The 18,427-nt window shown below is 38.8% G+C and overlaps 1 protein-coding gene across 1 annotated transcript in view; it reads left to right on the top strand.

The window, feature by feature from the left end:
- Positions 1–18,427, top strand: part of SCEL (sciellin) — a 144,419-nt gene that overhangs the window by 1,917 nt on the left and 124,075 nt on the right. The window contains exons 3-7 of the mRNA XM_007466808.1: positions 7,286–7,345; positions 10,861–10,929; positions 16,072–16,140; positions 17,098–17,136; positions 18,146–18,226. Coding sequence (XP_007466870.1) covers positions 7,286–7,345; positions 10,861–10,929; positions 16,072–16,140; positions 17,098–17,136; positions 18,146–18,226 — 318 coding nt within the window. The remainder of the gene's footprint in view (positions 1–7,285; positions 7,346–10,860; positions 10,930–16,071; positions 16,141–17,097; positions 17,137–18,145; positions 18,227–18,427) is intronic.

Genomic DNA, 18,427 nt, shown 5'->3' on the forward strand with positions numbered 1-18,427 from the left:
AGGAATGCCACCAAACAACCTACAAGGCAGAGGACACTCCTCACAACGAAAAATTATCAAACCCATAATGTCAACAGCACTGAAGTAGGGAATCCCTGCATTACAGGATACTTTCTCTAAGCTTTCTACTAAACTGTCCATACATGGTTGTTTGAGGAGTCTACTTGTAACTGTTAGACAAAAATGTCTATTAAATTCTCTTATTAAATCTTATTATTTTAAGGAACTATAGGGTTATTTGGAGACTCACACTAAGTTTTGGAGTTAGCATTCTTAGAAAACAATCATTTCCTTATATAAAGCAACATTTACTGCTTCTGTTGGAAGCTAATATGGCATTTCTATTTTTCCATGGTGGTAGAATGATATCAAAGTTAGATCACAAATTTGGGGTTGCACAGATTTCCACAGATGTGGGGCGATAGAGATGGCTAAGACAATTTATAGTCAGTAGAAGTGATGGTTTTATGCCAGACATGCTTCCGTAAAAAGGCCCAGGGAAGCCAGCTTGGCTGGCATGACAGCTGCTGAGTGAAGGGGAAATTGGCTCTGATGCTTTCCCCACGCCTGCTGGCCCAGTAGTGGGCTATGTGCTATGTATTTTTCTTCAGGCAAAAATGCATCTGGTGTCTGCTACTCTCCCACAAGTTTAGGGAGGGGATCCCGGGGAGATGGAGAAGTTCTCTTGGCATCTTCGAGGGTATATATTCGCTGGAATTGTTTCAGTTTCACTGCTCATCTTTCTTTAATTATCTACTGCAGTTCTTTTATAGCTTTATTGTAAGTGGTTCCAGAGTGTTGAGTAATCAGAACCAGGAGAAATGTGATATTTCAGGTTTGGTTGGGTTGACATGGAAAGGTTCTGATACTTATTCTCTGCTTTGGCTCAAGGCCAAAGTCTCTACTACATGTTTTGACATTTCCTAAAATTGCCTGCACTTTCAGGTCCACTATACAAAGTAAGGAAGACATAGCTTCGGGATCTTGTGTATGAAGTTCTATTGAAGGGTTGACCAGTAGGAAAAGGGAAAGTTTGGAATAAAAAGATCACTCTTGTCACTTGCTAACTTTTTAGCCTTAGGAAAGCCACAGAATCCCTGATCAATTTTCTTATCTGTGAAATAGATATAAGTGTATCCCCTGCCTAATTTATAGGGTTATTTTAAGGACCAAACAGAGCAAAGTATATAATCTCGTGGTTCAAAAATAGGCTAAATCTGTGAAAAATCAACCTTCTTAACCACAAATATTGGAACTTATTTTCCTACATTTTGTCAAGGGAAACTGTCAAGACCAACAAGTGGAAAAATTTTAGATATAATGGACTTAATTAAATTTAATAACTTTATTGGAGTATAATTGCTTTACAATGGTGTGTTAGTTTCTGCTGTATCACAAAGTGAATCAGCTATAAGTATACATATATCCCCATATCCCCTCTCTCTTGCATCTCCCTCCCACCGTCCCTATCCTGCCGTTCTAGGTGGTCACAGAGCACCGCACTAATCTCCCTGTGCTATGCGGCTGCTTCCCACTAGCTATCTGTTTTGCATTTGGTAGTGTATATATGTCCATGCCACTCTCTCACTTCGTCCCAGCTTACCCTTCCCATCCCCATGTCCTCAAGTCCATTCTCTAGTAGGTCTACATCTTTATTCCTGTCCTGTCCATAGGTTCTTCATGACGATTTTTTTTTTTTAGATTCCATATGTATGTGTTAGCAAACTGTATTTGTTTTTCTCTTTCTGATTTACTTCACTCTGTATGACTGACTCTAGCTCCATCCACCTCACTACGAATAACTCAATTTTGTTTCTTTTTATGGCTGAGTAATATTCCATTGTGTATATGTGCCACATCTTCTTTATCCATTCACTTGTCGATGGACACTTAGGTTGCTTCCATGTCCTTGCTATTGTAAACAGAGCTGCAATGAACATTGTGGTGCATAACTCTTTTTGAATTATGGTTTTCTCAGGGTATATGCCCAGTATGGGATTGCTGGGTCGTATGGTAGTTCTATTTTTAGTTTCTTAAGGAACCTCCATACTGTTTTCCAGAGTGACTGTATCAATTTACATTCCCACCAACAGTGCATGAGGGTTCTCTTTTCTCCACACTCTCCAGCATTTATTGTTTGTAGATTTTGTGATGATGCTCATTCTGACCAGTTTGAGGTGATAACACATTGTAGTTTTGACTTGCATTTCTCTAATGATTAGTGATGTTGAGCATCCTTTCATGTGTTTGTTGGCAATCTGTATATCTTCTCTGGAGAAATGTCTATTTAGGTCTTCTGTCCATTTTTGGATTAGGTTGTTTGCTTTTTCGATATTGAGCTGCATGGGCTGCTTGTAAATTTTGGAGATTAATCCTTTGTCAGTTGCTTTGTTTGAAAATATTTTCTCCCATTCTGAGGGTTGTCTTTTCATCTTGTTTATGGTTTCCTTTGCTGTGTGAAAGCTTCTAAGTTTCATTAGGTCCCATTTCTTTATTTTTGTTTTTATTTCCATTTCTCTAGGAGGTGGGTCAAAAAGGATCTTGCTGTGATTTATGTCATAGAGAGTTCTGCCTATGTTTACTTCTAAGAATTTTATAGTGTCTGGCCTTACATTTAGGTCTTTAATCCATTTTGAGTTTATTTTTGTGTATGGTGTTAGGGAGTGTTCTAATTTCATTCTTTTACATGTAGCTGTCCAGTTTTCCCAGCACCACTTATTGAAGAGGCTGTCTTTTCTCCATTGTATACTCTTGCCTCCTTTATCTACAATAAGGTGACCATATGTACATGGATTTATCTCTGGGCTTTCTATCCTGTTCCATTGATCTATATTTCTGTTTTTGTGCCAGTACCATACTGTCTTGACTACTGTAGCTTTGTAGTATAGTCTGAAGTCAGGGAGCTTGAGTCCTCCAGCTCTGTTTTTCTTTCTCAAGATTGCTTTGACTATTCGTGTTTCCATATAAATTGTGAAATTTTTTGTTCTACTTCTGTGAAAAATGCCATTGGTAATTTGACAGGGATTGCATTGAATCTGTAGACTGCTTTGGGTAGTATAGTCATTTTCACAATGTTCATTCTTCCAGTCCAGGAACATGGTATATCTCTCCATCTGTTTGTATTATCTTTAATTTCTTTCATCAGTGTCTTATACTTTTCTGCATACAGGTCTTTTGTCTCCATAGATAGGTTTTGTTTTTTTTTTTGCGATACGCGGGCCTCTCAGTGTTGTGGCCTCTCCCGTTGTGGAGCACAGGCTCCGGACGCACAGGCTCTGCAGCCATGGCTCATGGGCCCAGCCGCTCCGCGGCATGTGGGATCCTCCCGGACCGGGGCCCAAACCTGCGTCTCCTGCATCGGCAGGCAGACTCTCAACCACTGCGCCACCAGGGAAGCCCCCATAGATAGGTTTATTCCTAGGTATTTTATTCTTTTTGCTGCAAGGGTAAATGGGATTGTTTCCTTAATTTCTCTTTCAGATTTTTCATCATTAGTGTATAGGAATGCAAAAGATTTCTGTGCATTAATTTTGTATCCTGCTACAATGAATTACCAAATTCATTGATTAGCTCTAGTAGTTTTCTTGTAGCATCTTTAGGTTTCTCTATGTGTAGTATGTAATCTGCAAGCAGTGACAGTTTTACTTCTTTTCCAATTTGGATTCCTTTTATTTCTTTTTCTTCTTTGATTGCTGTGGCTAAAACTTCCAAAACTATGTTGAATAATAGTGGTGAGATTGGGCAACCTTGTCTTGTTCCTGATCTTAGTGGAAATGGTTTCAGTTTTTCACCAGTGAGAATGATGTTGGCTGTGGGTTTGTCATATATGGCCTTTATTATGTTGAGGTAAGTTCCCTCTATGCCTACTTTCTGGATGGCTTTTATCGTAATTGGGTGTTGAATTTTTTCAAAAGCTTTCTCTGCTTCTATTGAGATTATCATATGGTTTTTATCCTTTAATTTGTTAATGTTGTTTATCACATTGACTGATTTCCATATATTGAAGAATCCTTGCATTCCTGGGATACACCCCACTTGATCATGGTGTATGATCCTTTTAATGTGCTGTTGGATTCTGTTTGCTAGTATTTTGTTGAGGATTTTTGCATCTATGTTCATCAGTGATATTGGCCTGTAGTTTTCCTTTTCTTGTGACATCTTTGTCTGGTCTTGGTATCAGGGTGATGGTGGCCTCATAGAATGAGTTTGGGAGTGTTCCTCCCTCTGCTATATTTTGGAAAAGTTTGAGAAGGATAGGTGTTAGCTCTTCTCTAAATGTTTGATAGAATTCACCTGTGAAGGCATCTGGTCCTGGGCTTTTTTTGGAAGATTTTTAATCACAGTTTCAATATCAGTGCTTGTGATTTGTCTGTTTATATATTCTATTTCTTCCTGGTTCAGTCTTGGAAGGTTGTCCTTTTCTAGGAATTTGTCCATTTCTTCCAGGTTGTCCATTTTATTGGCATATATTTGCTTGTAGTAATCTCTCATGACCCTTTGTATTTCTGCAGTGTCAGTTGTTCTCATTTTTCATTTCTAATTCTATTGATTTGAGTCTTCTCCCCTTTTTTTCCTTATGAGTCTGGCTAATGGTTTATCCATTTTGTTTATTTTCTCAAAGAACCAGCTTTTAGTTTTATTGATCTTTGCTATTGTTTCCTTCATTTCTTTTTCATTTATTTCTGATCTGATCTTTATGATTTCTTTCCTTCTGCTAACTTTGGGTTTGTTTTGTTCTTCTCTCTTTAATTGTTTTAGGTGTAAGGTTAGGTTGTTTATTTGAAATGTTTCTTGTTTCTCGAGGTAGGATTGTATTGCTGTAAACATCCCTCTTACAACTCCTTTTGCTGCATCCCATAGATTTTGGTTCATTGTGTTCGTTGTCATTTGTTTCAAGGTATTTTTTTATTTCCTATTTGATTTCTTCAGTGATCTCTTGGTTAATTAGTAGTGTAGTGTTTAGCCTCCATGTGTTTGTATATTTTACAGTTTTTTTCCTGTAAGTGATCTCTAGTCTTATAGCATTGTGCTCAGAACTGATTCTTGATAGGATTTCAATTTTCTTAAACTTACCAAGGCTTGATTTGTGACCCAAGATATGATCTATCCTGGAGAATGATCCATGAGCACTTGAGAAGAAAGTGTATTCTGTTGTTTTTGGATGTAATGTCCTAAAAATATCAATTAAGTCCATCTTGTCTAATGTGTCATTTAAAGCTTGTGTTTCCTTATTTATTTTCATTTTGGATGATCTGTAATTATCAATATGTATGTAATTATCAATATGTATGTTCCTATTACCATTTTCATAATTGTTTTGGGTTTGTTATTGTAGGTCTTTTCCTTCTCTTGTGTTTCATGCCTAGAGAAGTTCCTTTAGCACTTGTTGTAAAGCTGGTTTGGTGGTGCTGAGCTCTCTTAGCCTTTGCTTGTCTGTAAAGGTTTTATTTTCTCCATCGAATCTGAATGAGATCCTGCTGGATAGAGTAAACTTGGTTGTAGGTTTTTCCCTTTCATCACTTTAAATATGTCCTGCCACACCCTTCTGCGTTGCAGAGTTTCTGCTGGAAGATCAGCTGTTAACCTTATGGGGATTCCCTTGTATGTTATTTGTTGCTTTACCCTTTCTGCCTTTAATATTTTTTCTTTATGTTTAATTTTTGATAGTTTGATTAATATGTGTCTTGGTGGCTTTCTCCTAGGATTTATCCTATATGGGACTCTGCACTTCCTGGACTTGATTAACTATTTCCTTTCCCATATTAGGGAAGTTTTCAATTATAATCTCTTCAAATATTTTCTCAGACCCTTTCTTTTTCTCTTCTTCTTCTGGGACCCCTATAATTCGAACATTGGTGCATTTAAGGTTGTCCCAGAGGTCTCTGAGACTGTCCTCAATTCTTTTCATTCTTTTTTCTTTATTCTGCTCTGCAGTAATTATTTCCACTATTTTATCTTCCAGGTCACTTATCCGTTCTTCTGCCTCATTTATTCTGCTATTGATTCCTTCTAGAGAATTTTAACTTTCATTTATTGTGTCGTTTGTCATTTTTTGCTTGCTCTTTAGTTCTTCTAGGTCCTTGTTAAACATTTGTTGTATTTTGTCCATTCTATTTCCAAGATTTTGGATCATCTTTAGTATCATTACTCTGAATTCTTTTTCAGGTAGACTGCCTATTTCCTCTTCATTTGTTTGGTCTGGTGGGTTTTTACCTTTCTCCTTCAACTGCTGCATATTTCTCTGTCTTCTCATTTTGCTTAACTTACTGTGTTTGGGGTCTCCATTTCACAGGCTGCAGGTTCGTAGTTCCTGTTGTTTTTGGTGTCTGCCCCCAGTGGGTAAGTTTGGTTCAATGTGTTGTGTAGGCTTCGTGGTGCAGGGGATGGGTGCCTGTATTCTGATGGATGCGGCTGGATCTTTTCTTTCTGGTGGACAGGACCACATCTGGTGGTATGTTTTTTGGTGTCTGTGAACTTATTATGATTTAGGCAGCCTTTCTGCTAATAGGTGGGGTTGTGTTCCTGTCTTGCTCGTTGTTTGGCGTGGTATGTCCAGCACTGGAGCTTGGTGGTCATTGAGTGGAGCTGAGTCTTAGCGTTGAGATGGAGATCTCTGGGAGAACTCTCACCAACTGATATTACGAGGGGCCAGGAGGTCTCTGGTGGACCAATGTCCTGACGTCAGCTCTCCCATTTCAGAGGCTCAGGCCGACACCTGACCAGAACATCCAGACCCTGGTAATGTTGGTCTCCTGCAGAGGTGGGGGGCAGCTGTGGATCACCATGGGAACAAGGACAGTGACAGCAGAAGGTCTGGGAAGCAGTCTTTGTCATGAGCGCCCCCAGAGTCCTCCAAGAGCCCCACCACAGATCCTGTAGCCTGGGCTTAATTAAATTTAAAACACGTTTGAAAAAACGTTTGCCTTCCTGCAGAAAAGGACTTTTCTAATATATGCAAAGTAGATGGCCTCATGTTCCCACACTACTGAAGTAAACCCAAAACCAAAAAGCCAAATAACAAACACTCATGCCATTGTTGAATCACCTGGAAATCTCATGGGGTAAATTGGAATAATGATTGTTTGTAGTGACAAACTTTTTTCTTTTCACCATGCTCCTTCAAGTGGTGGCTGGTTAAAATAAATGCATAGTTGTGTTTTTACACCCAAAGTAAAATGAATTAAACTTGCCAAACATTGTGAGCTCTTTCATATCTGCCTTATTTAATGCTTACTAAATACTGTGATAACTTCTCATGTGACTTGATTTTGTTCTTTCTCTGCAGAGATGAAAATTATGGTAGGGTGGTACTCCTTAGACGTAACTCCCATGATGCCTCAGACAGGTGGGTGTTTCAGATGAGTTATTCATTAGCAGAAACACAAAGACAGTCATTTTTGAGAGTAGACTTGTTCAAGACAGGCTGAATATTTGTGGCTAGCCTCAGGCTTTCCCTGACATTCTGGGCACATGAAGGAGAATCTGTGATACCATCAGGGGTATTTACAGGGCAAACTGTGCTTTTCCAGCTTTACGCTTCCAGAATACAGCTTGGAGGTGTAGAATAATCAATCCACTGCCTACCCTACCAAGGTCGCCCTCCTGACAGGAAAGGGAAGGGGCTGCCACAGAAACATAGGATATTTCTGAGCCTTAGAGAAAGGAACCCTAAAAGCAAAACAACAGCTAAGTTCACTTACTTTATGGGACAGTACATTTCTTTTCAAAAACTCCTAGGCTTGTGGAAAACCACTAAATGATACTCAATGGCAAATAGACTGACAAATGCAAATTAGTAGGAAAATTCAAACAAAACTCGTAAGTGCAATGATGTAAATAATCTAATATTGATGAAATAAATAGATAATATTCTTACTAAAGTACATTTACAGTCACACATATACAAACAACCACACCCATCAGAAGAACTTAACTATTTCTCAGTCACAAGTTTTATCTGGTCCAGTAGCCAGTGTCTTCCACCAAGACATACTTAGTGATTGTCTTTCATGGTGGGGACTTTAAAAAGTTAAGTAGACACTTTGAATATGTCTATTTTGGAATTTTTATCTGTGAATTTTTCTGAACCGTTTAAAAATTGTTCATAATTTTGATGTGTTCTCAGGGTCCTGAGTTTACCCCCCTCTACACAGAGTATCTGATTGGTTTTTGGGTTTCCAGCCTTGGCTCATCCAATTGACTGTTCTGTGATTTGGCAGGCTCTCTCCATGCTCTCTCCTTGGTCTTCATGATTTTGAAGCTTACATCCTTGTTCTCTGTTGGCCTTCAACTCACCAAACAAAGGGAACCTAATCATCTGAATCCAGACACCAGTGAAAAATGCCCCCTCCATTTTATTTGCCTTTCTCTGCAACTATTAAAGAACAAACATACTTGTTGTGAAGTGTGACCAGGCAGACTAAGCTTTGTGCTCTTAGTGTGTTTCAGAATAACAGGACCTTAATGCCGTCTATGCTTACTTTATATTTTAAACTCTATTGGTTACCTGAACCCTTCCTGTTACTGGACAGCATTCTGGCTAAAACACATCGAGCTTTTATCCTAAGTAACAAAAATCTGCAAGCCTGAGACATTTCCCCTTTGACCCCTTGACTTGCGTCTCAAACGACATCTTCCTAAAAGGTAGTGTAGGTTATTTATCTCCTCGCATTTGCTCAAATGGATGCCCATGTGACACTTTTCTACCCTTTTGAAGAGTCTGTGTCCACTTTGATGTTCACCCAATACCGCGTTGGAGCACCTACTGTGTGCTGACATTGTGCCAGGTGCTGGGAACACAAAGATGCATAATACACCAGCCTTGACCTTAAGGAACTCTCACATTTCATGGAAAAAGATGAATACATAAGCACAAATACTCAAATTTACCATGGAAAGTGCTTGTGGAAGTGTGTGCCGGTGCTATGGGAAGGAGCAGAGGGAGTGGCTAACTTTGCCTGAATAAGTGGGAGACCTCACTGAGGACGTGGTCGTTAAGAGGCGCTTCCAGCAGAAGCAATGATATGTCCCAGAGTTCCACACGAGCAGAGACTGAAAATAAAGGAAAAGGAAAATAAATAATAGTCTCATCACCCTAGAAAACAAGCTTCATAGTGTGCACAAACTAGGACATTTTACTGTCCTTCCTCTGCCCGATCATTAAAACATGTCACATGAGGCAGAAGGCAAAAATAGTACCTGTGGAGATGCCCTATGTGAGCCAGTCACTATTCTAAAGTCTGGGGACAAAACAAAATCCCCGCTTTCATAGAACTTGCTTCCTAGTTGAAGGTGGAGGAGGGAGAAACTAAAAATAAACAAACACAATATAATATGTCATGTGGTGATAAGTACCTGGAAGAATAAAGCTGCTAATGAGACATACAACAATAGCATCTGCAAAAGGGGCTGTTTTCTGGAAGGCGGTCAGATGGCCCTGCAGCATCTATCTGCACTCATGTATTACACCTGCTGGTGAACCACACTATGATTTCACTCTGAGTTTCTTTAAAAATGCGGGGAATTGCATTAGGCTTTTTTTAACCTTATTCTTGCTTTAACCGACACTATTCCTTCTACCTCTGTTTGTTCATGTCTATTTATCCTCCAAGATCCAGCTTGACCTGCACCTCATCCCGAAAGCCTTCTGTGATCCCCGCCTCTACAAATAAGCTTTCTCAGCTTCAAACTTCCTTGCACTTGACCTGAACCTCTTCTACGACACTGACCACTTGTTGCACTTGGACGTATGTCTGATTTGTCCCTCTAGCTCTGTGTGTGTAGGGGTTACAGATAATTCATTCTCGACTTCCTCACTCACAGTCATCAGCACAGTATATCGTTTACCTCCAAATATTTGCTTAATAAAGATATACTACATTAAGTTAAAAATTACATGTTAAATAGTATACTGTTTTAGTACTTTTTCTGATTCAATATGTTTGATCTGTCAGCTTCAAGTGATGCTTTGAAATGCAAACTGTAAATCATGGTATAATTCTCCAAAGAGCTTGCTTTCCCTGTATCACAAGGTTATATAAAGCATTAAACAGGCTTTTTTTTTTTTTTTTTTTTTGCTGATTGATCAGTCTGATCAAGATATCTCCACTGCTTTGGTGATCATCGTTCCTACTGCTGGGCCTTCTATCTTCGTTTCCCTTATTTTCTTGTCTTCTCCCCCACTCCCTTTTTTCCCTACTTTTCTGTCCGCCTTAACTCTCTGCCTCTGTCTCTCCTCTCCCTTCTCCCGGTCTCCCCTCTCTTCTCCTATCCTTCCCATCCATCCTTTCTCTATTCCCCCACTGTCTTCTTTTCATTTCTTTCCAGTGTCTCCTGTTTCTTTCTTTTCCTTTTTTTCTTCTCTCTCCCTCCCTCTTTTCTGCCAGCAAGGTCTCTTCTCTCAACCCTGTCCACGGTACTGAACTTATAATGAAGCAACTTGTACGCAGCTGTTGTGCTGGCTTATGGCTCTGCTGAAACTCTGCAAACAAAACATAGCTGATTATAAGGGACTGAGTTCCTATTACATAAAAATCAACGACATTGAAAACACTACATATTAGTTATAAACCATTTTGCATGTTGTGTTGCTTGTTTTACATATCCTTATCACCAATTTGAATGTGTTACATTGTAATTAAAATAATTGGACCTAGAGAAGAATTCTTTTATTAGCATGGGGAATAGGGTTTGCTATATTTTATCCTATCCAAGTCAAAGCCTGGGAAGATTTCGGTACTCCAGATCTGTAACATGTACATCTCCTACCCGAATAGGACAAAATTTTACCAAATCCATGATAAGTTTTATAACTATTTTTTGTAATTTATTTGATCTTTCTATAATTATTTTTTGGTACAGGAAAACAAACGAGAGGGATGAGCCAAAAGCCACAATCAGTTGGCACAGATCTGATGACACATTGGACAGGTAAGGTGTTTTGAACCACACGAGTGGAATGCATAACGTATGTTAAATCCAGTTTCTTATAAAGCATGAGACATTTAAATGTTTACCAAAGTAAGTTTTGAACCATGATATTTTATCTCCAGGGACTGAAGGACTATAAAGATTGAATTATCTTCTTCTTCAAGACTCACAAAATCTTGACTTGATATGCCATTTTCCTAAAATCTTGCTAGCAGGAGATCAAAAGGAAAAATTCTGAAAAACTGGTTTGAATATAGGTAGGGTGAGCACTGCATGTGGTCTGTTCAACTTTAAATGGAGAATGTAGTTTTTTTGTGTGTGAGTAGCCAGTTCTTGTTCTAGCTTTGGTCTTTCCATCCCAGAGGCAGAGAAACAGCAGTTTCTGTATAATTACCTTATGGAGAGACTGTACCTTTTAATAATACAGTAGGTTTGATCTGCTCTAGGATAAAGACATTGGCTCTTTACTTTAGAAAGTGAAACTACTCTTTCGGCAGTGGAGTCACCATATGGCTGTGGAATGAGTCATTGGCTGAGCCTGTTATTGGCTCAGTCTTAGACAGAGGGAAAAGAAGGGCTCATCCCTATATAGAAAATTGAGGAATATCTATTCAAGTTGAAGTGTAAATGCTCCAAGTCACATTTTAATTTTATATTTGGTAGAGGTGCTTATTAGGCATAAGTAAAGAACAAAGTTAACATGTTATTTGGAATCTAGACATAGTGAATACCTGGGGCCATTTATAGTTGAAGCGACTCCCTGTAGCTAAAGATGTGCTGCTTTTGGAGACAAACATGCCACCCGCTACAATTGAAGCACATATGCTGAAACTTATGGCATCTAATAGATTCTATATTCACACCATGCCTGTGCCAATTAATACAGCAAATGCATGCACTTCTGCACTCTTCATAGCTTTTTTAAAAAAATAATTTAATTGATTTATTGAAATCCATCAAAATTAATAGTCTCTACTTTTTGAAAGATACTGTTAAGAGGTAAAAATCAAACCAAAGACAAGGAGAAAATATTTGCAAATCATATATCTGATTAAAAAAACAAAACAAAACACACATTTGTATCCAGAGTTTATAAAGAACTCTGCAAATAAGAGAGAAGTACTTCCAAACTGTAGAGTAAGTGCCTCCAAAAACCCACTCCTCCAGAAAAGTATTAACACTGGAAAAAACTGTCAAAATCAACTTTTTCAGAACTCTGGAAATTAACCAAAGGCTTGAAACAATTTGCTAAGTGTTTATTCAAGAAAAAGAGTTGGCTGTCAGTAAGAATGGCATGAATTGCCACATTTTAAAGCTTCCTATTCACCTATTCCTTTCCCCAGCTCCATGGTAGCCTTGAAAACCAGCAGTCTTGGAACAACAGCAGCTTCTTCATAGCTTTTTAAGTCAATCTCCCGAATAGCAGACAATCAGCCCTGGTATCCCTAAGGAGGTGACTTCTCTCTAGTAATTCAAAAATCAGTTTGTGAGAGGAGTCATTCACCTCCGCCTTGCAGGCTGTCCTATTACACTGCTAATTGAGGACGGAAACCCTACTTCTAGGAATGTAATTGCAAGTGAGATAATTATGTCTCAAGAAAGGTAAATATGTGGGAGACCTAAGCCTTTGTAGGCTGTGTGTCTGAAAGCTTTTATCAGGCCAGTCAAGATAGAGCCTTGGAACTTAGCGATACACTAGACCAGGCCTCACAGGCAAGCTAATTGAGTCATTCTCAGCCTCAGCGACAAATTAGAATTACCTAGAGAGCTTTTTAACTCTGCTGATAACTTGGTCCCACCAGCTCTCATCCCCCAAATGCTAATTTAATTAGTCTGAGGTAGGACTCGGACATTTTTTAAAGCTTAGGAAGTGATTCTGATGTGCAGCCAAAATTCAGAACCACCAACCTAGCCCAAGCCTTCATTTTGTAAACTAGAAAATGAGGCCAGAGATTCCCTGCTTTGTTTACCCAGAGGTTTAGCGGCGTATGTTTGGAAGAAGTATCCTGGTCAGGTCCTTCCGCAGGTGGTGTCTGTCTCCCACCAGTGAGCTACAGCTCTGTAAGTGTGGGAACAGAAGTGAGGGAGAGAACACAGGAGTCTGTAAAGAAAGGCAAGTCCTCATAACAGGAGTCAGCCTCCTATCATGCAGGCCACTCCAAGTGCAAGAGGTGAACTAATTTTGGGAGGTAGATGAGCAAATGTATCAGGTGTGTGAGTATGTGTGCCGTTTCAATACTAACTCATAATAAATGAGTAGGAGAAAAGTACTGACTTTAAATTTGAAGAGTTCCCTTTTAAAATATGCATCTGTTGGTAAAAATATGAAGTGTTCTAAAGAAATATAAGTTAATAATTGTGTATGTGCATACACTATGGCGCAAACCCTGAAGGTGGTTTCTTGACTAATTTGGAAAACCTAGGTTAAGGAGCCCTCTAGTGTTCGGTTATGGAAGTGTTACTTTTCCTTTGGTTGGTTGGATCCTGCTGCTAGTTATATTGTTTAGGTATTTCCTGTCTCTAAGACTGACTCCTATTAATCTCATATCACAACTTGGCAGAAAATTAGTTTCTAAGAGAAGTACAAAGTTAATCTCCCTAAGTAATAAGAAATTGATGGATGCATTAGAGTTCTCTCCAATATTGTTTATATACTGATTCCCCTAGTGGAGTGAAAGAGATAGTGGAGGTGAAAAATAACAACTGAAGAAAGACATGTTGATCATGAGTGTTGGAACAATTACACTACAGAACCAGGTGTACGACATTGGGGCCTACTGGGAAGACTTTGGAGATAGACCACTTCCCGGCTGTGTGGCCAAGAGAAAGCCACCCACCTTCTCTGAGACTCCACTTCTTCATCTATAAAGCGAAAATAATTACACCTAGCTTGTAGGGATGTTCTGAAGAGTAGAGGAAATTGTATAAGATGAGTGGCAAAGTGTAGCAGGTAGCTATTTTTATTATTACATATACAGCATTGCCCAAATAGATCAACACAGTAGAATTTTGATTAACTTCATTTGATTGTAACCTCAGAGCTCTCCTTTATTTAAACCTTGAAGGTGTTTGAAATGAATGCTGTTTTCTTTAAACAGATTGTCATTTTCCCTGTACCAGAGTAGCAATTTCCCAAGATTATTTTTATCTTATATGAGGATCTCACAGACAGCTATAAATGCTGAGTAGTTTCCACAGAACATTTAAGATTCAGGATTACCTGACATCTTATGGTATTCACAGTGGTTTACTGCAGAGCTCTTTAAATATGAACACATCAGAGGCTCAGTAGCAATTAGTACAGGGAATTTACTTATAGTCTTTGGCCTAATGATCACCTGAGAGATCATCATGAGTTTTTTGGGGTGTTTTTTTTGCGGTACGCGGGCCTCTGACTGTCGTGGCCTCTCCCGTTGCGGAGCACAAGCTCCGGATGCGCAGGCCCAGCGGCTATGGCTCACGGGCCCAGCCACTCGGTTGCATGTGGGATCTTCCCGGACCGGGGCACAAACCCGTGTCCCCTGCATCGGCAGGCAGACTCTCAACCACTGCGCCACCAGGGAAGCCCTCATCATGAGTTTTTAATACTTGGATTCATTCTGTACAAGATAGTACCTGTACTGTGAACAGTCTATTGAGAATATGGAGCTCTGGAGGATTCCAACCTTTCTTCCTTTTTACATTCAAGAGTTATCAGTTTGTGGCATTACGTACCATAAACAGAAACTATTTGGGGTTGACTCGTAGAATTTTAACAATTAGGGTTATTTACCCAATGTTTTAGTTACACATGTCAAAGTGACATCTAGGAATTGAAATCATTTTAAAGCTATGACAATTAAGCCACATTTTTCTATCATGAATTTTTTTTTTAGAACAAGGCAAGGTTAGTGTCCATCCCAGGAACTGTTTATAAAGCCCTGTACTAAAGTGGATGATAAAAGTGAAAGTTTAGAGAAAGTTATAGTAGACCCATAGTATGGGATCAACAGAAGAATCTTGCTGATCTTTTGTTTTCTGGAGCCTGATTTTGCCACATCTTAGCTTTGTGCAAGCCTGCAGAATGCTCCAGAAGACAGCCCCACATCTCAGGAAGAGCTTTCCTATCTGCTGTGTTCTTCCTGGCAGGAAGGGACAGAACAGGGGTTGCAGTTGTGAGATCCCACCACTGGCATGCAGACTACAGGATTCCTAGTTTGTCTTATGACCCAAAGGACAGACAAACACACCTTTTCCAGAACTACCCTCCTTGTGGAGCCCTGAGTTTAGAGGGTTTAAAACCTCTGATGGTCCGCAGGGCCTGTTAACAAAATGTGTTAGTCAGTGTAAACAAGTTTGCCAGGGTAGAGCAACTCTTGTAACAAGTTCCTTCTCCTGCCTCCAAATCTTGGTCGGTTAGCCCGATAGAAGATTACTGCTCACTCCCCTCAGAGTCCAAAGGGATTGGCTGGAAAATTAGGGGACGACCCTGTTCCATGGAATGACTCAGGGACCTAGGTTCTTTCCTAGGTTTTAATGCTGCCATATTCAACCCATGGGCATCAAAGCCATAGCAGAAGGGGAAGAAAGAGCATGGAGGATCACACAAGAGGTTTTATGATGGGTTTGGGAGTCATGAATAATATTCCTGCCCACATTCTTAGTTTAGAATGCAATCATATGGTCCCAACTTAATTGTAATGAAGATTGGGAAATATGGTCTTCCTGTGTGCTCAGAAGGAAAATAAAGAGTTTGACAACTATATAGCATTGTCTATGCCACAAAACATTTTTTAAAAATTGCTTAAGTCTTCCACTGATTCCTTTTAGCGACATAGGAAGTACTGTCATTGGCTAGATATATTATTAAACAATAATGAATATGAAATAGTTAATGAGTTAAATGCTCAAATGAGTTAGAAAGGCTAGTTGAAAAACATAAACTTTAAAAGTTGCAAACTGTATCAAAAGAGCCTCATAAATAGATTTTGTTGTAAGTAGCTTTTTTTTAATTGCAAAATTTTCTGACATGTAACACCTGAAAAGCACTTGTTTTTACCAGAGAAAGTTTCTGTTGTGAAGTGATTATAGCAAGAACGAGGTCTGAAGGGAGTTTAATAATCTAAATGTTCATCCAGACTTTTGTCTTATTTCTTTATAAAGGATCTCAGACAGAAATGATGCTGCTAAAATATATAAGGCCAATACCCTGGATAACCGACTAACCAACAGGTACCAGTATCTACTAACTTCGGGAAAGGCTCAAGTAATACAATATTTTTCTAAGCGTTACTTATTTACTTGATATTAAGTAGGATTCTTCAATCCTGCTTAATATCTTTCTGTAAATTCTCATCCTCTATTTTTTTGTTTTGTTTTGTTTTTTAGATGTTGGGGGTAGGAGTTTATTAATTAATTAATTAATTAATTAATTATTGCTGTGTTGGATCTTCGTTTCTGTGCGAGGGCTTTCTCTAGTTGCGGTGAGAGGGGGCCACTCTTCATCGCGGTGCGCAGGCCTCTCACTATCGCGGCCTCTCTTGTTGCGGAGCACAGGCTCCAGACGCGCAGGCTCAGTAGTTGTGGTTCACGGGCCTAGTTGCTCCGCGGCATGTGAGATCCTCCCAGACCAGGGCTCGAACCCCTGTCCCCTGCATTAGCAGGCAGATTCTCAACCACTGTGCCACCAGGGAAGCCCCATCCTCTATTTTTTTTTCACACAAATAATTCTGGCATAAAAACTTTACTCCTGCTCATGATTAAAGAAAAATAAAGTCTTACTTCTGGCTTCAAAATCAAGAGTTCATTGCTTCAGGCCATCATTCTTACCACATTTATGTTACTATTTAAGTTATCCTGGTGGCAAGATTATGAAATACATGTAAACGTCAATTTTACATTCCTATTGTTAAAGAAAATTACCGAATCCAGCAAACAAAAACACGGGGCTTAAAAGATAATGAATTTTCTAAAGAAAAAAAATTTCTTTTGGAATCTAATACACAAAAGGTAAAAAAATCATGAGCTCAACTTTTCAAATTTATTCAAATACTGATGCTTTCTTTTTCTTTCTTGCAAATAATGTTTACTTTTAATAATAATAACTCTAAATTCATGGACAATTGCAAATTGATGCAAGAATTCTTTCTTTGTTGCTGCTCAAACTTTGCCTTCTTTTTTTCTTACCAGAAACACGTCCACGTTTCGGTCACCAGAAGAGACAAAGATGTATGTACTTTTCTAACTGACATTACATTTTAAGAATAAAGTGTATTTCTTCCTATGTGTCCAAGAAAAATCAGGATATACTGCCCTCAGACCAAAGCTTCATTGTAGTTCAGCCATGCCCCCATAGCTTTGGCAGAGTTGAATAGTAGAAATATTGAAATGCTCCATAAATTTCAAGTGTTTTCTGTCTGGACTTTTACACAGAAGGACTTCTCCTCTAACCAAACACCAAAGCTTAGGTCATTCTTTATTTTTTCTTTTCTTTTTTTAAAATCTAGAAGCTTTTAATCATTTCCCTATTCCTATGGCAACTCTTTCTTCCTGCACATTTCACTTGCTCCCAAAACACCCATCGTATCTACAGTACAACTTAGTCATGAAATAATGGCTTTGCTAACAATCTATGTAGACAAAATACATTTTCCCTGTACTAACAATGGTTGTTATAAACTACCAAACTATGTAGATTTTTGAAAACTTAATTGGTTTTTAAATTTGTATTTACAAATAAAGTAATTTTCACACTGGACTGCACCTCCAGTAGTTGAAAAGGCCTGAGTGACTTCCATTTTTTTTTGAGGGTCTGCATATATTAATAAATGTTAAATAGAGATTTAAAATGGTGTGATTTTTAAATGTTTTCTTAAACTAATGCTTTTAATGCAAAAAAATTCAATATGATTCTGTTAGTCACAACATATACAGGATCAAAAAATGTATGTAGGAATCCATAGGACATTGGAATTGATTGGTCTGGGTTTCAGACATACCATGTCATATAATGAATGACTTCTTCATTCAATTCCTTCGGTTTTAATTATTTGGATGATCTGGCAATTTGTAAAATAGTAAACTAAGGAAGAACTTTTTCTGTTGTTGCTCAAGTGAAATATTTTGTGATGGATTCAGAGCATGTGGGAATATGAGTAGATTATAAGACCTTTCGAAGGTGGGGTAGAGTGGAAAAGTTTCAGAAATGTGATCATTGTTTGTTCTTGTGATGAAACAGGCAACCTGGAGGTTTGTTCAGTGCAAATGCCACAAACACCCCAGCTTCCAACTCTGCTACTACTCCTGTAAAGAAAAAGAGGTATGATGGGCTCGTTGGGACTACCTCTTGCTGCAGTTCCGTAAGGGATTATTCTTTATTAATTTCTGAACTAAAACATCCACCAAGGCCCCCAGGCGGCGTCCAGATGTTGCTCTGCCCTTCCTCATTATTCCCTCCTCCCTTCCTAGGGATCCAGTGCCTACTAGCTACTCCTGTCTTCAAACCTCAGTCCTTTCCCTA

This window comes from Lipotes vexillifer, unplaced genomic scaffold (genome assembly GCF_000442215.2).
Source record: "Lipotes vexillifer unplaced genomic scaffold, Lipotes_vexillifer_v1.1 scaffold19, whole genome shotgun sequence".
Lineage (NCBI taxonomy): Eukaryota > Metazoa > Chordata > Mammalia > Artiodactyla > Lipotidae > Lipotes > Lipotes vexillifer.